Below are 22510 nucleotides of genomic sequence, written 5' to 3' on the forward strand. Positions count from 1 at the left end.
TGTATTGTGGTTGCTTCAGCTTACTTCAAATAAAATACAAAAAAATTAATTATTTAATCATTAAACATTCTCCAGAGCTGCTATCTTGCCTTTGGAAATGTCATTTCTGGTAAAGTGCGTTATTTAAGGAAAATAACAGTTCAAGAGAAATGTCCCTCTTCGGGGAAGAGAGGGGCGTGAGTTTAAACAAAATCTTTTCAACAGATTGCTATAATTCTACAGGGTTTATGCTCCAGAGCGTGCACACACACGCACGCACACACACATGCACACACACTAGTTGAAATAGTGTAGTGGATGATGGGGAATCCTTTGGAAATAACTCTGTAATTCAAAAGAATCAAGATAGTATAATGTATGTGTGTGCGCCCGTTTACACACTTACCCTGGTAGACCAGGTGGAATCCTCTCGAGCTGGATTGGCCTTTGGAGGTGAAGCGGATCAGGATTTGGTTGGAGGTTGCTAATGGCAATGACTCGCCTATGATGGGGAAAAATTAAAGTCAGTTTGTCACGTTTTTTGAGCAAAGTGCTGCCCCGATATTAGCCTTTCACAGAAGGACCTACTGTGATGCAAGTACAATATGTCTTTAGGCCTTATATAGGCATACTGAGCATATCCGAGTATGCAAATGCATGGTAATTATTAAGGTCATCCATATATTTCACAAACATTATGCTCATCTGCTATGTCTAATGGATGGCAACCACTTTATGCCCGGGGAGCAACTGGGGGTTCAGTGTCTTGCTCAAAGACACTTCGACATGCAACTATGGGATCGAACCGGGTACCTTGTGGTTGCGGGACGGCCACTCACCCCATGAGCTACAGCCGACCCCTTCTTGTGACTAAATGGGAGTCCTTATCATTGGCACTGGTACCATTGTATCACATGTACGCCTGAGCCTCTGACCACAGTTCTTGCAGTTCAGAAGCTACTTTTCATCAACATAAGAGCCCTGGAGAGTATGTAAGCTCACTGCTGTCTTCTTGTTTTTCCCAGCGCAGAAATATAATTTATGGTTAATTTCTTTGTCTTGTCCCAGCTGGACTATTGTGACTCTCTGTTCACATACCCAAATAACAAATCACTACTGGAGAATGTGCAGCTGGTATAAAATGGTGCAGCAAGACTCCTAAGTGCCGAAGAAGCAGCTGCAGGGATCACACCTCCCCTGACTTAACTTCATTGACTGTACATCAATACGGAATCGAATTCTTGGTTGGGCTAATCACCTGTAAGCCCTCCACAATCAAGCTCCTGCTGATATTCAGTAAGTCTAACAGCATACTGTGCAGAGTGGACTTCAAGGTCACATGGCAAGGTGAGGCTGGCTTCGTGGCTGGCAAACGTTCGAAAATCAAGAACACGGTCCAGGTTTTTGTTGTTTTACCAGGTTTTGGAACAGCACATTTGGTCAGTTGGGTTTTGTTTTCAATGGCATATGAAAACCAAACCAGACAGACCTTTTCATTCGTGGTTTGTTTGTTCTTTGTGTGAAATTAATTTAACTTGTTCGACAAGATACCATATCCATGAACTAAACTTTGAATTGAGCACAATTTACCGATTTCTGGGGGTTCAAGACTTTATGGTGCTGCCTATATGTCTACAATTAAATATAATATAATATAATAATAATAATACATACATCAGATCCTCATATGTCAATTACAATATTATGACCACCTGCTATACTCATCAGCTCATAGTGTAATTAAACACCCCCATGATGTCTCCACTGTGGTGGAAAAGGGTTTGTTGACTGATGTCAAACATGACACAGAGTGTGAGCATCTCCGTCTCTTTTTCTCAGTGTGTTGCTGACTGGCTCTCTGCAGTGGATCTCATTACTCTGTGTCTGCTTGCTGTCACACCGTAGTGGAAGTCAGACATGCATCCCAGAGGCAACATCTGTGTGTCTGTGTCAGTGAGTCTATCCTGTGTATGCATGTTTAGCTCCCGTTTTAGCGTGCGTGAATATTTCTGCACCTTTTAGTGGCGTGTACAGAGATAGTTCCAATGGCACAGTTTTTCTCAGCGTGTTCTTCACCATGATTGTTCCACTGTAGGATTCCCGAGGCATGCTGGGTAGTTTATTAGAAGCCCTATCTGTGTGCTGTCATGGTGACAGTGTTTAATAAGGTGCTGTGCGGGACAGGTATTTGCAACTTGTGAACCCTCTGGCCACTTTTCAGCTTTTGCCCTATAAAAGATTCTGTATGTGTATGAAATGTAAACCATGACTTTGGCTGGAAGGCAGTAGCCAAAATTCAGCGGCAGTTGTTGGGATGCCCCGGTTTGGATTCAGCAGTCATGGAGAACAGATGTCAGAGATTAACGCTCCAGCTGCTGAACCACAACTCAAACAGGTGTTAAGAACCGCACTGTGCGGATTACAGGAGGACACTTTTATGAATAAGAACATCTTATAAATAAGTGTTTTGCATTTATTCAACAATATGCTTGCGAAAGAAGCTAAATTGGTGAAAGTTAAATGTAGTTGGAATCCGACTAACACATAATGGCCAAAAGAGTGAGAATTGGTTTAAAAAAAATAATTCAAAAATTTGCATTTAGATAAATATCACTGATTTCTTGATTCAGTCCTTTTCTGCCGACACGCTGTCTCCTTTTCTCATTCCCACCTTTTCTCATTTTCTTGTTCAACTTTCCATTTCCTCATTTGGTTCTGTCTGTCACCACTGCCTTGGAAAATTCACAATCAATGCCTTTACATTTCAAAACTATAGGGATTTGCCTCACCACGCATGATAGTAATGAAACCTTACTGTTGGATGCTTTACTTAGACTAGAATAATGTAATATGCTATCCAGGGTCAGGATAATCATAGGAAACTTATTTTATGTTTTGACAACTGTGATTTACAAAGCGTGACACTAATATCCCGTCAGCCACTAAAATTCCCATTACCGGCAATATGTTTACTGCACGTAATGACAGCTTGCATATTGGACCGTATGGGTGACTTTATTGCTTTATAAGCTTGCAGATGTATATGCTAGTTCATTTGTGAGCTTTGATGTATCTGTATGGTGGATGCAGGTACACACTTCTGCCTACTTCCTGCTAGTTATGCCTGCATGCACTAGTTCAGCTTCAGCTGCACCGCCTGTATGAGCTTAAACTCTCCTTTCGCTTGCCAAAGTGTGCCAGCCATGCGCTGCCATTCATGGTTAGAGAGCTCTGTGAACCTGCCACCAGGAGTCCTCATTTAATATAGCGGCCGGTTTATTGAGCTGTAAACTGGATTTGAAGGTACCCTGGACACAAACCAAAGTAATCATTTTGCTTTTGTCAAGCCACAGGGCAGGATGAGATGGAGAGCTGCCCTAAACTCACACCCTTTTACACTTCACCCCTCTTGAAAGGTTGAACCTCACCTACTCAAGCTGTTTCTGGTGTAGCCCATCAATATGGTTGTGGCATTTATCACAAGCAATATCACAGCACTGTTAGAACAGAAATCATTCATTCTCCTTCACCTCACCACAGTTATCCCTTTTGCCGTCTTGCCATTATCATACGTATAACTGCTCCATTTAATTATTGTTAATAGGGGATGCACTTCTTTTCCCATGGCAATTTTGGCAATCCTTACTTCATGTAGTCATATAGGGAGCAGTTGAAACCTAGATTGTAGGATTAAGAAACAAACTAAAATTAGGGTAGGATGATTAATGATTTGATTTAGGTCATGTTTTTGTGAAGGTTTGAAATCCTGTTGCCTGTATTAAGGTCACAACATTGGTTTGGGATGGAGAGAAATCAACAGATCTATATCATTAGTGTTCATGGAAAATAGGCTTGTGACTGAGAAAAATCATGAAAAATCATGTCATTTGTGGATGTTTATTAAATTATATTGTAGTGTTTAAATAAAATAACAACAAAAATAATGGTATTATCACAAAGTTGTGATTTGTAAAATTGACGCTAAGACTGTTGCATGCAAGCTGAACAGTTGAGCCATTATTTTTTACTTATTACCCGTGCTCTAAGGTTGCAATTTCATATTTATGATGAAGTCGCGGTTATGCTAATGCATTTTTAAAACGGTGTCTTCGTTTCAAGTCTGAGCGCTATATATCTATATATAATTTCCCCTCGCTTAAACCAGGTACACAGGTGTTTAAGTGTGTGCGTGCGAGCGCTCCTGTTTGCCCACATACATGCATGCGCAGATATCCTGAGAGTTAACATGTGTTGGTTTATGTTATCCCTGTGACCCTGTTGTTGTTACTGTTTAATTCTTTTTACAGCTCACTGGAGCCCACCTGCAGCCACGGCAGCTCAGCCTGTGTCAGCAATTTGTCGCCGAGTTTAACTGGATCCTTATGAAAGGGATACGGCTCAGACAACAATATATTTAGTCCCGTCATGTACAAAATAATGGCCAGGAGATCAAACAGTCCAATCTCATTTGCTGATTTGGTAAATACTGGTGCTGAATATAAAACAATACCTGCACAATTGTGTATGATTCATGTTTTGCAAACCTGAATTTCAAAGTAAATAGCTTATATTAACCACCCACCTTAAGTTTAGTAACTACCCAGATTGTTTTTGTTAAAGTACCTGTGTGCGCTCCAGAAAGGGAGCTGAGGATACGGGAGTGCTGCGTCGGCCCATCATAAACCTCCACGATGTCGTTCAGAGCCGTCTGGAAGAAGGCGAATTGACTGAAGACCACTATAAAAGACAGATATGGACAGAAAATTGACATTGAAGCAAATTAGCTAAACATGTGTTGCTGCATAATTCTCACTGGAAACTCTAAAATCCATTTGATATCCATTTGATATAACACAGAGAAAACATTAAAAAAGTACTCACTATATGTATATTATCAACAGCAATTTCAAACCAAATGTCTTCTTTAAAGCGAGCTGGATAATACTGGCAGTTATGACAACACAACCAAAATATTACATTACACAAGTCGATCAACAATCCTGTCTGGGCTTGATTGCTTGTCAGTGGATGAAAGGCTTTGGCAATGACAGCCCAACTGTAGTACAATGTGGGGCTAAAGCTCCATGATGGTGCTTTCATCCTTTCTACCGCTACTACTCCACATAATCAGTGCTTTCACATCCAATCTTTGTCTGGTTTGCTTATATAGCAAGTTGAAGAGAACGATGAAGAGGATGAGGGAGAGGGCAAAGGGGACAGAGCACTTGTGCTCTCCATTAGGTTTGATGGCAGCTACTCATGAACATGACTCAGCGTCTGTGTTCTCCTACTTAGCTTCAGTGGTTTCCTTTATCTACACATCCTCTTCCTCTCCATCTAATGATAAGAGATGCCAGTGGTTGCATTGACAGCAACCCAGTCCTCTGCATTGGGGGGAAATAGCTTAGGGCAAGTGCATCAGCCTAATAAGAAGCGGCAAGAATGGTGTGGCTCTGCACGACAAAGTACGTTGCCTTGGGCCAATCTGTCATTTTCTCGGAAAATACAAATGTTGACTTTCATAATTTCAATTCCCCGTCACGCTTTGAATCCATTGAGTGAAATATGTTGCCGACAGGATCAAAGAAGAATGGGTGCCCAGTCATTTTGGAGCAGCGCCAGACCTCTGAAGGGGCATAATGACCTCGACATTCAAAAGACGAGGGTTAAGTACCCAAAACACATGCCGGCCTCTGCGGTTTGGTGCAATTTTACAATGATGAGACTTGAGCTTCCCAAGAGAGAGGCACAATGCTGATAACTTGAGGAAAGAGAAAAGGAAGCAGGAGATAAAAAAAGAGAGAAGGACAGACAGAAAGTCAAGCCGTGAGACTTCGTGGGCAACTAAGTGAAACATTTGATTCTGAATTTGCATGTTTGAGCTGTGTCATACTTCTGCATTGTTTTGCTTTCTGAATAATTTGCTGCTCCTCGAGTATCAGATTACATATTGGAAGCAAGCTGTGACCTTTAAGATGGAAATGCCAAAACATAGTGAAACTCCGGGAACTCTGGATCTTCCAGACACCAATTATTTGTTGGTGTGCGGTAAGTGTGTCCGTGCGTGTGTGTGTATGTGTGACCCAGACATATTGTATGCCTGGTGTGTAAGATAGTGATTAAATTGCTCTACCAAAGTAATGTGAAAATATGTGTATGGAAATAAGACGAAATTGATATTGGAACTATCCATCACTGTGTGGTTCTACTGTGTGTAGGAAAATATGAAAAAAGAAATTGCATTCAGGAAACCTCACACTAAAGCCCTTTAATTGCAATATAAGAAGACAAAGTGTGAGGTAGCTTATACAAGTTTTACACAAACTTGTTGCCTCCTACACCTCTGCTGCTAAGAATATTTAGGTGTTAGAAAAAAAGTTTTCTCCTTACTTTCATTAGTTTGCACAGTGAAATAATATGTGGAATTTAGTCAGGCACCTGAGCATAGTTTAAGTCTGATATGGGCATTTTGTGCATAAATAAACAAACATAATTACCCCCCCGTGCACACACTCGCAGACACACACAAACATGCACTACTGAAAATCTGCTTGGATAAAAATAAACAAATACAATATTACAGTGCTCTTCCTTGTCTTACCGTAATCCTCAGGCACCACCACAGAGTACAGACAGGTTCGTGTACTGCTGTAGTTGCCAGGGTAACCAGGAGACAAGACCACTCCTTCCGAACCCGAGTACTGTCCACCACATGGAGCTAGAAAGACACGGAGATGTGACATGAAGAGACAGAGCAGACAGAGAAAGACGGTCTGAAGCCAATAGTGCAAGATTCCATTTCTCCACTACCTCTTGCTCTTCCATCCCCTCTGTTCTATTACTCCTAAATTACTTTTCTTGTCTGATTGGGTTTTGGGTGGAAGATGTCCCTGGTGTTTGCCACAGTGAAATTGCAATATTTTCCAAGTGTCCCTCTGGGTTAGCCTTGGTGAGATCAGGCCCGAAACTCCTCTCCTGCTTAAAGCCCCTAAAAATGCTCTCAAAATAATCTAAGAGCTGTTCCCATACATATGTCAGTGTGCTTTGCTTGTGTGAAAATAAGCGTACGGTGTGTACATGTATCCCACCTGACATGCAACCGAGGCCTCACACTGCGAGAGTCAGATACGGTTATCCCGGGGATCTTTTACCAGCTTTTCAGGGGGAATACGCACAGCTTTTGTCAGTCGTGTCGTAGGAATGTCAGAGAACAGCCGGGATGAAGCCGTGTGTGCGAGGAGCAGATATGCAAAATACAGTGCTCTCTTCAAACTGGCGATGAAATTAAAGCTACACCCTCACATCTATGAACATTAGTAAAACCCACACAGCTCTACACATATACCTGTAGGACATAGCGCTGTGCAACATCCACATGATGATACGTGCATGTGTACATGTGATGAATCTATAAGTGGTTTGTGTTCCTAACAGCTGTCTCCAGATGTCAGTGTTTACCAATGCAGATGGGTTTGGGTTTGTTCCAGCTCGGCTTGCCGTCTCCCCCCATGATGCACATGAGGGTTGGGTCTCCCTCTAGTGTGTAGCCACTGTCGCAGCGGTAGGTGACAGTAGATCCCAGCTTGAGGTCGGCACCCACCCGAGTCCCATTGAGCACCAGTCCCGGCTCGAAGCAAGACTCCCTGGGGTTCTCTGTGGAGAGAGGTAACACGGTGGAAAATCAGTGACAGAAAGAGTGTGTGTTGGTAGTCGATGAAAGGATTTTTGCATCAAGCTGCAGCGGTGATACTAGAATAGAAATTGTTTTTCTGCCTAAAGTTCCTGAGATTCTCACATTTCTGACTTCCTTTCCTTTGTCGCTTTCTGTGCTCATTCCCATTTTCCTGCAAGCCTGTGCTTTCCTCTTTCAGTAAATAGATCTCACTGACTGCCACTTTTCTCTCTAGCCCTTGACGGTGCCCTTTCATCTGTGGCTGCTGGAGGTATGTATGGCTGGGGAGACAGACAGGCAGCTGATTGAGAGTGGCACACTCTGGCCCGAGGTCTGCTGACTGCACACAACCGTCTCTCACACAGCGCTTCGCTGTGCAGTCAACTAGAGAAGACAATGCACATACGCAAGCTCTCTCTTGCGAACACACCAACACTCAACCTCGACACACTCACACACTGCATCTACCCACATATCAATCACCACTCCTGAGGTCGTAAGAAAGATGTCTCGCTCAATCTACCATTACATTGTTCTTAGGTTGAAAATGTGCATGTGAGAGGAGGCCTGTCAATTTGCCACACATCACACCCTTACAGCTAAAATAGACATAGGAGAAAATGCCCAAAGCAATTCAGTTCAATGTTAAACACACTTCACTCTTGTCTCACAGCAAACTTCTATATTTGATGACTTAACACGCACATACAAGAGAGAAGGGGAGTCAAATGTTTTCTTACAATTATGTGCCTCAATATCTGAAATAAAACTTCAAGGAAACACTGAAACAATGTTCGCATTTGTGAAGGTGAATAGGGACACCAACAAAGAAGGCATGTTTCTTCCTTCTCATGTCAATAGTATTTACAAAAGTTATTTCATTATCTGTCTCAGAATGAATTATGCGTGTCAATGATGAATAATTTATATAGTTGCATCTAAATTGGACACGTCTTGACTAATAGTCAAATCCTTTTAATTGTGTTTGCTCTTTGACTTCCCACTGTTTAAGCTTTATTTATCTATATAAATGACTATATAATAATGACTATTCCGAAGCTGTTATTTCAAAATAATAGTCTGTGCTGTTTTTTGTGTGTCTGTACAGAAGTACTGAAACAGAGCGACATATTCGGTTTGGGCTTGATTGCTTTTCGTGGTTGTGAACAGAACTTCTGGCCCTAATTTAATTTTTCACCTTTTGTAGCAATCCACAGTCTGAGGAGAAACATCAGGGAAGCGAAGGGAGAGACAATAAGAGAGTAAAAAAGAGAGAGAGAGAGAGAGAGAGAGAGAGAGGCAGCTGTTTCTATGGGCCTCTCTCTGCTGATTTTAGAGAATCCGTCAGTAATAAATTGAGCCCTCTGATTCTCACATGCATATTTGATTGATGGTCTCTTATGTCCCAGCAAATTTGGATAGTGCATCTTAAGACTGCATGTTGATTTATTCTCACAATAAAATATTTTTAAATTGCTAATAACAGTGGTACTAATTGGTTGATTTTTACACCAAGATAGGCTATGCATCATGATTTGTTTTGAGACACCAAGCCTCATATATCCGAAATGGAATGATCCTTCGTTTCATAACCACATTTTCCCACCACGGAGACAATTTGGCTGTGAGCTTGGCACTCATATCAGGCTTTTTAAATCCAATCATTGAATAGGCTACTATTGGTCACTCATAGAACCGGTAATGTGTTAATTATGTCTAACTTCCATTCGACTTCTTTTCTGTTTTTGTCTATCTTTACCGATGATGACCAACATGTGGTAGATGATTTTTATAGTGTGTTTTTTTCTTGTTCCACCATCTGCCAGTATAGTGGGGCTTAATTTGCAACCTCCTCCTGTTGTATGCCATTAAACTAATTCCCTTTGTGCTATAAAACAAGCATATTGCATGCAAAATCAATCTTCTGTGTACAGTAATTACAACAAAGTCTTTGCCTTAGTAAAGTTCTTATGATTTATTGATGATAAAATGTACACATAGCACCTTGGCTAAATGCCTAGTTTCTAAGATGAAAGCTGGGGACCTGCTGACCAGACAGGAGGCTGCCCTTCATGGCTGAACATAGTGCTGGGGCCAGGCATGAGATCTGCCTCCGTAGGGCACCTGTTCTAGACAGGTTGAGCCCTTTCAGTCTGATGTAGACCTGCACCTTCCCTTGCCGGTTATTCCATTAAACCAGCACACCTGGCAAGAGACAGCGGAGGCATGATGGATGTAGCAGGTGGTGTGGACCGGCCCTGGACCCGAGCTTGTGGTGAGAAGGTCGGTCACCGCAGTGCAAATGCCCGATTTAACAAGCTTTACCCCAGGACATTTGTAGGTGTGAGAGGAAATGTGCGAGTGGCATCTTCTGTTTTAGAAAATACTCAAAGGAGTTTAAGTGATGTGAAGTGAAAATGAGCCCAGGAGTTAGTGAAGGGATTGGATAAGACAGATGCGAGTATCATACACTTGTATGTGTGTATCCGTCCATGTCTGTGTCTATGCGTGATATTCAAATGTGGCTATTGCGTGGCAGGTTTTTTTCTCTAGAGAGCCTAAGCAGACATGGCCAGAAACACGGAAACAGAAAGATGTAACGATTGCTTAGTAAAGAGGCTGACAGCACCTCAGGCAGATTTTGTAATGCGATTTTCCGTCGCGGCCTCACTAAATACTGGCTGGGCCAGCTCGTCAACCTGCTTGCTTCCTCACCAACCAGATCCAAACCCACAGCCAAACATGCGTTGTGCCATGTTGTTTGTCTGAAACTGAGGAGGTAATTTATGTATTATTTGGTTATGGTTCATTAGTGTGGAGAATTGGAAGTGGGGAGACGGAGTTTTTCTGAGCCACACACTGAGTCCATCTGCCTCAACAGATTGGCCATACAATATCACACACTCTATCACACACTGCATAAAATATTGCTGGGAGTGAGTTAAGGGGTAGACTCTTCAACACTGTCTTAACACTGTGCTTCTTTACATTTATGTACACTTTGCAAAAGAATCACGGCACTGCATGAACAGGTAGCGTTCTGAAATCAGTTAAATTGCTTATATAGATCGAATCCCACCACAACACGAGCCAAGAGACGAAGAGCTCAGGGTCGACCCGGAGTTGGTTAAACGCCTGATACCTTAAACAGCTCTAATTGAGGCTGGGAGATTTAGGGAGATTTAACACTGTTCTCTCAAGCAAAGCCTTTAAGAAAGATGGCCAGTCTAATTTAGATCTCCTTCAGCATCTGTATATTTGTTAGGAAAAAGCTTTGACATTCAGGCACCGAGGCGAGATCCTGTGAGGTTGAAACACGAGCGCATAAAACACAGATGTGTTGCGTTATCCTTAAACCAACCTGCAGTCCGTCAAGTATGCATGCAATCGTTCTCCACCCTCAAACAGTACAGAGTACCAAGTGTAAGCCAAAGAATGTGGGTCCACCAAACATGCTAAGCGTAGACATGAGACAACAAAATGTTGTTTGCTCTAATTCATGAGGAGCGTTTTGTGCAGCTGGAAAGAACTGATCAAAAAAATGCAGAGTAACACAAAGAATTAGAACACATGCTGCCGGCTTTTTATTTTCATTTGTTACTCAGCTACTTGAGGAGGTACAGATCAATAATGAAGCCAAAGGAGACTAAAGCCCAAATGGGAGGGTGGTGATCGGGACGCTGCAGCACATCCCATTCTTTAGCTGAAGCAATTTTCACACCACTAATCTCACTTGCTTTGGAATGGAATAAGAGAAAGTTAAAAAAGAAACAATATGCAAGGTCGATAAGCAGCAGAGGGTAAATCCATTCTCACTCTGCCAGAGGGAGAATTTTAGAACATGAATTGTTTAGGGGATAAAGCTTCACGTGCTATTTAAAATTCACTGTTTTGTTCAAAATCTTAAGACCCTGGAGATAAAAAAAACTGAGGATGAAAAACTCTAAAACAAAAGATACAAAAATGTGAATTGCCACTAGTTTGATAGTTTTGTCCAATTAGCCTCTTTCAACCTCCTTTAACCAAAAAGGTGCCCACCTGTGTACTGAAGAACAAATCCATTGCTGCTGAGGGAAGCATCGCTGCGGAAAGCCAAGAAGAGTGTGTTGGCGGTGCTCTCAATGCGATCTGGAACATCTGTGCCATAAAAACTACCCAGCAAAGGGCTGAGGGAGTCCGGTCCATCGTAGATATGTAAGAAGTCATAGCTGGGCTCCAAGCTGAACCTGGTTAAAGAAGTGTAAAAAGACACGTTACTGGCATCAATTTAAATAAGATAATTCATCATATGAATTAATAGGATAGAATACCATTCAACATACATGGACACACATAGTGTTTGTATTGTGAATTGTTGTGAAAGATATGGCAGAAATGCTGCAATCGGGGTGCTACTGAAGCTTACTGGTTGAAGCTAAGAGCGATGACATAGTCCAGTGTGACGGTTACTCTCCAGTCACACTCCCTTCCATGCGGGTAAGGTTCAGGATAGTCAGGAGACAGAATCAGCCCACTGGGACCCGTCAGGTTCCCACCACACGGTGCTACGGATGAGGAGAAATTGATAAGTAAATGCAGCACTAAACAAAACTCAAACTTACTCAATTTTCAGCTATTGTATAGTCATCCAAAGTCTGTCATCACAGTGAAATCATGAAATGGTATATCATGAAATTTGTATTATTTTGTTCAAACTCGTAGGCAGCCAAATTAGCTTATTGTTCAGCCAATCGATGGAGTTGCTAATATTTAAAAAGAAAAATCTAACAGCACACAAAAAACTTTTTAAAGTAGCAAATACATTGTTGAACTTCATGGTTTTCATGTGCTAGAAGTGGTGGTGACAAATGCTTAATTGAGATGTAACGCCTATTGACACTGCTTACCATAATGTCACCTGTGAGTGCCAAACCCCTCACCAAAGAAATGATCAAACTAATTAAGCTACGCATTAATTAAACACAGCAGCTAATTACAAGGTCTAAATCGCCATGTTTAATTTGCATTGTTTCCTAGAGCACCAAGTGTGATCATATATTAAAAATAAAGACTGTAAAAGAGTGGAGTCTGACTGAGAGGTCTGTGTTGCTATTGGAGGGACAGAATAATCAGATATCTCTGTCTGCTGCAGTGACTTCTACAAACGTCGAGGGAACACAGCTATCTGGTTTGCCACTTAAGATTAACTTTAAGAGTCAGTTAAGTAATCATGTTAGGAATCTGTATTGACTTCCTGTTTCAGAGCAGCAAGAGAGGTGATGCGATAGACTGCATAAGATGCATATATATATATATATATATATATATATATATATATATATATATATATATATATATATATATATATAAAAATAAATTTAAGACCCAGCCGTAGCAATATATTTGAAACAAGCCCTGAGCCCCTGACTGCAATGGCTCCATCACCTTTGAGTAATAATCTGGACGTTGGTTCAACAAGGAATGACGCAGCCGCCGATCCCATGGGACATAAGGAAATAGGAGATCTGATAATTTGCGGATAATTTGTGGCAAGGCATTCCGGGGCTTTGTACGTAATCGATAAAATCTTCTAAAAACCACCGGATTTCAGGATTATCGAAATGTGGTCATGTGTTCTAATTCCAGTCAAAATCTTAGCAGCAGACTTTTAAATGAGGGCGAGGTGGGAGGGGGATTTTTTTGCGGATGCCAGAGAGCAAGGAGTTACAGTAGTTTATCGACTATCGTAGTCCATGCAGCAGTCTTAACTGATGATAGCATGCTGCTTTACTACCTGTGCATGTAGGAGGGTCTGGCTGCCAGAAGAAGCGACCGTTGATTTCCGTGCAGGTAATCCGGTTGGCGCCCTGCAGAATGTAGCCAGGATCACACTGGAACACCACATGGTCTCCGGGCTCCCTGCTGTCGCCGCCGCGGGTCCCATTAGTAGGCAAGCCCGGGTCATTGCAGGAGGTTGCAGTGGAGACTGAAGGAGCAAGAGGAGACTTAATAATTAACATGAAAATGATCCACAGTCATATAATGAAAAAAGTGGTAATATTGTCATAGTTCAGAGTTAAACTTTTGAGTGGTGACTCTTTTCTTCTCTAAACCCAGTTACGACCCAGCCATTTAACCAAAGTTCATCTCACATTTCTTTCACCCCCCTCCCTCTTTCCCACTCACTTGAGAACTGCAGAGCAAAGCCCTGCTTGCTCGTGAAGAAGTCCGTGGTGAACTGCAGGCTGACGGTGTTGAAGGTGCTGTGGGCGTCCGGGGGCAACATTGAGCCACTGAGCTCCCTCAGCAGGACCCCTCCTTCCTGGGGCCCATCCCAGATCCGAAGCACATCGTGGACCTCCTCCGTGTGGTAAACCAGGAAATGCAGACTGTTAAAGACAAAGACAAGATACTTTAGAGGCCATTCCGTTTAATAGATGAAACTCCCTCTAATGTATTAAGGCTTTAACTACCACACACATGAGCAAGACGAAAAGCTGTTTATTTTTTTTTAGAGAAATATTTAAATACGGATGTTTTGACTATTGCCACCTCATGTTCATATATTATTTTGTTCAAACACAACAAAATTAGCTTCCTTTTAATGGAAGGTAATTGAAACAGAAGTCCATATCTTGCAGTGTTTCCATTAACAGCTTTATTCGAGAGACAAATCAACATTCATTGGGGATGTGTAAACATCCTTTGTTATTCCAAAACGCAACAATCAAAATTCTGTATTTTATTTGTATTATAGAAAGCCAAACATTAAATGTAATTATAAAAAAGCATAAAAGTAATTTCACAGTTTCAAAAAAATGTAAATAAGGATGAATCAAAGCCGAAGAGGAGGACATAAATGGATTTCATCAAACTACTGAGTATTTATTGAAGAATCGATGCACACAAGGTATTAATGTGATTAAAAGGAGAAACAAATGAATAAAGGAAAGGCACAAAGCAGGCAAAGGTCAAGAATCAATTGAGGGAAACAAATAGCATTTAAAAGTGAATCACAGACTTCAGATCCAGAGCATTCAATGGATGTTCCACAATGTCAGTCAAGCAGAAACGTCTGCCACGTCATTTAATAGTTGAAGACATGAGAAAGATGATGCTGTCAAAATATCTTCCCTTCACTTGGGCACAGACAGCTGTGAGCCAGTTGGTGGTCCACTGGATGTAAAATGCACTGTATTTGTGTACTTGTATTTGTGTGTGTGTAGGTGCGCCAGCCTCAATGCTATGATATATTGCTTGGAGCCCAGTATGGGTTTTGGACAGCCTCAGCAAGACTATTAGGAAAGAAAATGGTATTTTAGAAACAAACGAGAGACTGGTAGTAAAGTTGATATGGGCCACTCAATATAAATAACTTATTTAAAGACAAACAACAGTATTCTCAGTCTCAAATGCTGACAATACATTATTGTCAGCTCATTCAATTCACGCCTTAGATTTTTTTTCTCTGAAAACACATTACTGTCTTACATGCCTTCAAAATAAGAGAAAACAGTGGAATGTATACTGAGATGAAGGTGTTCTCAAAATAAAGGAAACCAATTTGTTGAACTGAACTTGACATGAAGCGTTTATCAAAACAACACAGATTTGTTTTCTCTCCAGATTTATGACAGGAAAAGAAAACATATTCTCTTAATGTTGCTTCACATGCTCTACTTAGATGATGTGTGACATATTGTATGGATGCTACTGAGATACTGGGTGAATATAAACACAACCTAACATCCTGATACCGCCGTTACAAAGGCATCCCAAACTTATGAAAATGTATGATATGTGTGACTTCAAAATGTATTTGAATGATTCAAAGAGTCATAACAAATCTATTATGAAAATGATTTTATTATGAAAACATTTTTGTCCAAAGGCAAATCCTTACTCTCCCTCAATAATTTCAGTTTTAATAAAAAGCAAACACCAATTAATAAAATGCTCATGCAGCACTTGAATTGTTCTTTTATTTTTAAAGAGAGCAGTCTACAGAGCTCTGTTTATTATATTATTTTGTCCACAAGCTTGATCTTAGCTTATTATAAATATATCCTATACAGCAGTCATTTTCGGAAAATCTGATTTCAAATTGAACATGTTGAATGGTCATCTCTGTCCCAGTAAAGGAGAGGAAACCATGGTACTTTTTGAGCTGTTAGTATCATCAACCCTTTACATACACTCAAACACAGAGCCTTGAGCTACAGATTATGCAGAGGAGAAACAGCAACCCACTGATATGTCAGGTTCAGCAACAAGTGTCCACCGTTTCTGTATAATTGGTGTCAGACTCCGATCTCCATACTGTCTGATGTGTGAGCAGCAGCCAGAGGCTACTCAACAATGTGCTGTGCTGTGTGTGTGGATACTGTACATAACCCACTTGACAAGTCCTGTTGTAATGCCCGTAAAAAAAGTGCACATAAAACAAACAGATGCAGACAGGTGCACGAGTATCTATTCACGCAAATGTACACTGACGGGTATATTTGAAGGGTATGGTGCATTACACAGCCTTATATAAGCATACCCGCCTGGTAAACTGATGCAGTGAGAGAGACGTGCATGTATACAGCACACACATTAACCTCCTTATCTCTGCAAAGCAGGGGATCACATGTTTCAACTTTCATCCTCATAGAAATGGCATGAATACGAATCCTACACGTTGTACCCCTTCCTCTGCTTACAGTTCTCTTGCTAATATTCACTGAAGCACAAGTGATACCCTGTGAGATTTGGTCATCATTCAAAGCTGTGAATGAAACATTGCAAATAAATATAGAAATACGTGTGTGGTGCAGAGGAGATAGAGGAGAGTAAGCCAAACCTGTTTACTTCTCCTCAGTGCTCTGGGCCTCACAGAAAACAGATGTTGATTTGGTACCAAACTTAAATTACAAGGCACACACATTTCTGTTTTCTCTTGTGGCACAGAGAATGAAACCCCTAAGTGTTCAAGTGTTTAGTCTATTAAGACTTAGACAAGACACTCGTTTATTTTGCTTAGGGTGGCAGCTGCTTAAAAATCAGAGACATGGGTGTCAACAATTCAGTGGTTTGAATAAAAATAAATGTGGGTGTGAAAGTGATCCTTCTTTTAGAGAAGATAAATTGACCCTGAAATGCACCAGTCCAAGACAGGGGTTCTACTTGGCAGCTCAAGGTGTCATACCTTTTGCAGAGGTCACATTTTCTGTTCGATATTCCACCATACTCATTACCAAACGTGTGCACACTCTCATAAAAACTCTTAATACCTGTCCAGGTATTCTGAAGCATTATATGAGACACATTATGAAGTTCAAGTGCTAGTTAGAGAGGTGTAAATCTCCCACTGCCATCGTGGCTACTCCTTCTAGCGACCAAAGCTTATATTGAAAGGCATCCATCCCCGTTATGTACGCATCTCAGGCATTTGGATGCTTCAATGCAAACGCTGTTATCAAATCCTGAGGTACTACCATCCTTTTGCCTATGCTCCACCTCCTTTCCATAGAGAGGAGACGCTAAGGTGTTTCACTGGATTTTCAAGCATGATTAAAACAAAATACCTAATATATATACAGGTGTGTGCCTTCCTGCATAGACTATTAATGTGCATACAGTATGTGTGCACATGTATGCAAATGAACACAACATTGAGGATGAGTAACAGATGGGTGATTTGCATGAGCAATGTCGGAATCAAGCGCCGGTCACGTGTTGCATCCATGCTCGTGTGCTGACTGATCTCTTGTGCTAATGCAACCTTCAGGACTGTCAGACACCGAGTGGCATCATGTTCTACTTCCAGATTTATGTGTTAAAAGGAAGACGGAAAGGTGGGTCGGAAGGAAGACATAAGTTGAAGGAAAGCAGGAGGTGAGGGAGGGAACAAAAACAGACCGACGTTAATCATTGCCTGGCTGCTGGAAAAAGAGGATGATGGCAAGAGGATAAGAGGTTGATGGAGAGCAGAGGAAGCTCTGAAGGATGGAGGGATTTTTGCTGAGCGGTCGGATGGAAAGGATGGACGTGGGCTGCATGTTAGGATAATTGGTTCCTTTTATACAAGATCTAAATAGCCTATCTCTCCTTGTCACTATCCAAGAGTGAAGGCTGAGGGGGCGGGATAAGCAGATAGTGAAAAAGAGAAGATGGCGCGAGGATAAGAGTGATGCAGGACGGTAGCAAGAAAACAACTTTCTTTGTGGCCATTTTTCTTGCTTTGTAAGTGTGCTTTGTGATGCAGACCCTGCCGCCACAGCTGTAGAGTGTGCACAGGTTTGCACTTGTTAAATGCAAACAAAATGGTCAACAGCTAGTCATCCAACGTTGTTTATTGCAGAGGAACTAGGAAAATAAATGTTAGCGTCCAGTGGGGAAAGTCCATTTCCCTTTACATTCATGCTTGGGAGGTAAGGGTTGGGTGTTGGGTGTGGGCAGGGTACATTAGGGAGGAATATAAAACTACAGGTGGAGAGAAGCGGAATCACTGTCTCACCAAGGAAAAGGAGATGTCTGTGCAGTTAATGTTTTGTGGAATCAAAGAAAGCCATGTTTTGAAATTTACGGCTAAGGGCTCTCCTTTACACTTGTCCCCTTCTTAACGAGATAAAGTAGCTGAATCAAGTGTCAGAGGAATTGCCGCGAGGAGATGAGATAGGCAAGAGAGGGATGGGAAAGATTTCTCGGGTCTCTTGATTCTGCCTAAACCATTTTGTATTCATATGAGAGAAACAGAGAGAGAAATAGAGTGCTGAGGCGCTCACATACGAATACAAAATAGTCTAGCTGCAATCACGAGTCCTGTGGGGAGTCTTCAGAGAATGTGTAGGTGTGCATGAAGATAATAAATAAGTAAGAATGTACGGGCGTATGGATGTGTGTGTGTGTGTGTGTGTGTGTGTGTGTGTGTGTGTCTATAGTATAGTGTGAAGGGATGAGGAAGAAGGGAGATATAGAGCAAACAAACTTACACTTGCGAGTGTCTGCTTTTTAGCAACTAATTGAGATCATATATATATAAAGGCAATGTCACACTAAGAGCAAACCTCATCAATATGTGTGGGTGTGGCCTCGGTGCGACTGTCCCTGCGGGATCATCTGTCAAGGAGACACATTTATACCATGAACTTTAAAAGTCACCAAGCACATCAGGTAGTTCAACCAACACGTTTTTGTTTTTTTTGACACCTGAACCAAGCTGGCCCAGTTCATGTACTGTAGGACACATGATGAAATAGCATGTAAGAAGAGTTATCATGAAGATAAAAGAACAGTTATAATCATTTTAGCCAGGAAAATGTGTGAAATTGGGAAATGAATCAGTGCGATAAAAGTAGAGGTTGAAGTGAACACACACACACTTCTACTCATACCATCCATTTTCCACATTCATTCTGTATCACTCAATACTATCCTTAACCATCACCAATCTTTCTCTAACCTGACCCACATTTAAAATGACCAAAAAACAACTAATTGAAGAAGTACAGCAAGCCAGAAAAAACTACACTGTGTAAAAATAATCCCTATTTGGAATGGTCAAAAACTCAAAGTGGTTCTCTGGGAGATACACGCACACAAACTTACATACACAAACAAACTGAAAGAATATTATCTATGTTACTCTGTTTAGGGCTGTGCAAACCAAGTGAAATATATGTGCATATTCATTTGAGACATTTCTGTGATAGAGCTTGACGAATGGGGGTTGAATTCAATAGGAAAAGTGGTATATGCTTCTCCTTAAAAGGGAAAAGCCAACCTTAAAAAAAAATTAAAATACAGTATGTATCTTAAGAGTTATTTCGGCGCGCAGATATTATCGTAGTTGAACAAGTCTCCCCTTAAGCTGAAAGGATCAGACCGTACTGAAGATCTCATTTAAAGACAAATCCTGAAACTGCTCCTTAGACAGTAAACGATGGAGCAATTACTAAAACAATACGACACCATTGATGATATACTTGGGATTTGTGGATATACTCAGTTCTCAAAAGACTGCTGTCAATGGTTGTAGATATCAATGTTGACTACTGTCCAAATCACTGGAGCCATTGGACGAAGTCTAATTAAATTGGCCTCTCTGCTCTTAATGCTGTTAAGATCCTATTGACAACAGTCACAAAAGCATCATTCAGTATGATAACCCACAGAGTACATTGTGTCTTACAGGAGTGGAGCTCTCAAATTATAAGGAATATTTACCATGTGGCCTAGATCCCTCCTTTGATCTCTGTAGCAGTAAACACTGAATGATCCATCGGTGAAATGGCTCATTGCCTCCCTTATCAACTCTATTAATTTTATATTCTTATTATCTCTTTACGTCTGTATTCCACTCTCTCCCACCACCTATACTATTCTATAAACAACTCTTTACAAACCAGTCCTTGGGCTTTTTTGATGTCTGCTGTCTGACAGCACATCACCTGGGCTCTCATAAACTCAGTACGGTCTGATTAGTGTGCTACCTGCAGCTACACTATTTGACAAGGCATGCATCCCTGGGCTAATGCATTGCAAATTCTTCTCAATAATGAATAGCGTGGGTAGGATCAAAGCCATGTATATGGAGCATACCTTGCAGAAAAAAGCCAGCGACCCAGAGGTAGCGAAGGCACTAATGAATCTAAACTAGCAATCATGAGGGACCTAGTCGTGTCAGATGTGCAACCTATGGGGCAGCATGCGCACACAAATAGATCCATGAAGACAAACAAACACAACTACCATATTATGAAAATGACATGGCACAGTGAACAAACAAGAATTCAGTGTATGAAAGGATCAAGACATGTTTTTCATAGTTTTGCATTTACTTTAGAAGATTGGATTAAAAAAAAAACAGCGACCAAAGTGAGGCAACACAACAATACTCGTGAGCCTCACCAAGGCAGATATCAAACTTCTTTTTCGACAAATATCAAAATGATCACTTTTGATGTCATTTTGTCGCCTAAAATGTATTATCTATGTTCATAAAATGTACATAAAAAGTAGTGGAAGGATTCATGAATGTTGGATTACAGTGATCTAGGAAAAGTTAATACAATTTCTGAGAAGAAAATGATTATAGTCCCCTTACCTAAACGTTCTATTGTGTTCTCTGCCTAGCCATCCATCCACATACATACACTATTGTTCAGATGGCTGAGAGGACTTTTTGTAATGCCCTTTCATGCTTTTAGGTTATAGAATGTTCTATTTAAAAATATATGTATTATTTTTTATAAAGTGTTTTCAAATAAAGTAATGTTTTGTACATGGAGAACAAACCGCTGTACAATGGTTCAACACAAACTGACAATTGAAAGGGCAGAAAGAGAAAAATATCCCTCTTAGCAACAGTTGAATAAGAATAGAAGGAATCACCAGTCATCTGTAAAATAAATTTGAAGCTTAGCATCAAAACATGGGCAGATATAAAAAGGAATAAGTTCCTGCTTCAGTGTCAAGTGCACAATAATACCTAGAAATAGATGGAATATTATCGGGTGTGTTTCTTGAGCACAGCTATTCTCAAACAAAAATTTGAAATTGAAATAGACGGTTAGTACAGTGTTAGAAGTATTCAAACTGGATCAAAACATAATAGATAGACTGACAAATCACAATTAAAACCTATTCAATCCTAGCAGTGAGTAGACTACAAAGGGGCAAACTGCAACATTGTGGTTAAATAATGGCCGAGGGTCACTTACACTGTTCTGGACAACATTAACATTTTTATTTTTTTTAAACATTGAATTCTTCTTTTTTTGGGGCGAAATCATTTCAAATGTAAATAATACATTTGGTGTCGATATTGTTTACCTTAAAATAGACATTATTGAGGGACAGAAGAAAATATCAAACTATAGCAAATTGGAAGATTTTACAAGGGAGCAAGGATGTGTATATTTTTTAAATTGAATCTGGGTGAGAAAAGGTGAAGTAAGCAAAAACTATTTTTTTTTGTTAAACACAATACTATCTAATTAAATAATTGTCTGTTTGCTTCAGTAAGATTGGCCCAATAAGGTTGATGTAACATCTCTGTTGACTCCTCTGAAAGCCACAGGACTGAGCCCATCCACAAACAAAGAACTGCATACGTGAATCAACACCGTTGTCATTTATTGATTGTTAGCGATTGTATGAATGCAAAATAGGCGAGGAATGCGTGCATCAAGAGTCAATGGAGAAAGACAAATAGAGCCGGTTGGAAACCACATTGCTGTGGGTGGAGGAATCTGAATCATGTAGCTAATTATTCCTGAAGTTCTATTAGATGGTTAAAAAAAAGTGTGACCATCACAATGTGGTTGAAAATCTGAATGTTTAAGTAATGATCACAGGCTCCTCTCTTTGGGGTGTACCATTCACGGCACAACCCCGGAGGAATCCACAGCCTGGGACAGCTCAAGAACACATTCAACCAACAGGATGAGCTGCAGGCTGTTTGGCTGTGCTGCCACAACAACACCAACCCTCATGAGTTGCGTGACAATGGCAGGCCTTCAACATGTATGGACAAATTATGCACGAAATATTGATCAATACAATATACATATACCAGGAACCAAATACGGTGCTGGAGAATAACCTAAGCAAAGGTATCAACAAAAAACCTTGAGTAAAAACCATTCACCTGGCAGGATTTGTTCTTACTTACATTTAATCAAATTCAGGAAAGTAAAGCATATAACACCTAAAAGCCAAACACTTGACTTTCTTGAGGCTCTGAGGTGGCATTTCCCCTCACGAAGTAGTAACTCAACTATTGGCCAATAGCAGCTCCCTGAAGATTGATTACACAGCAGTCTGTGAAAGTGATGAATACCACTGCAACAAGGGGGGCTAAATTGGAAGTATATTGAAAGGTGGTAGATTGAA

At 40.8% G+C, this 22510-nt stretch overlaps 1 protein-coding gene across 1 annotated transcript in view; it reads right to left on the reverse strand.

Annotated features, from left to right (window-relative positions):
• Positions 1-22510, reverse strand: part of csmd2 (CUB and Sushi multiple domains 2) — a 206680-nt gene that overhangs the window by 56171 nt on the left and 127999 nt on the right. The window contains exons 27-34 of the mRNA XM_034545807.1: positions 13817-14019; positions 13425-13616; positions 12057-12195; positions 11690-11877; positions 7438-7632; positions 6581-6697; positions 4603-4716; positions 386-481 (exon numbers count right to left, since the gene is read on the reverse strand). Coding sequence (XP_034401698.1) covers positions 386-481; positions 4603-4716; positions 6581-6697; positions 7438-7632; positions 11690-11877; positions 12057-12195; positions 13425-13616; positions 13817-14019 — 1244 coding nt within the window. The remainder of the gene's footprint in view (positions 1-385; positions 482-4602; positions 4717-6580; positions 6698-7437; positions 7633-11689; positions 11878-12056; positions 12196-13424; positions 13617-13816; positions 14020-22510) is intronic.

Source organism: Cyclopterus lumpus, chromosome 11 (genome assembly GCF_009769545.1).
Source record: "Cyclopterus lumpus isolate fCycLum1 chromosome 11, fCycLum1.pri, whole genome shotgun sequence".
Taxonomy (NCBI): Eukaryota; Metazoa; Chordata; class Actinopteri; order Perciformes; family Cyclopteridae; genus Cyclopterus; species Cyclopterus lumpus.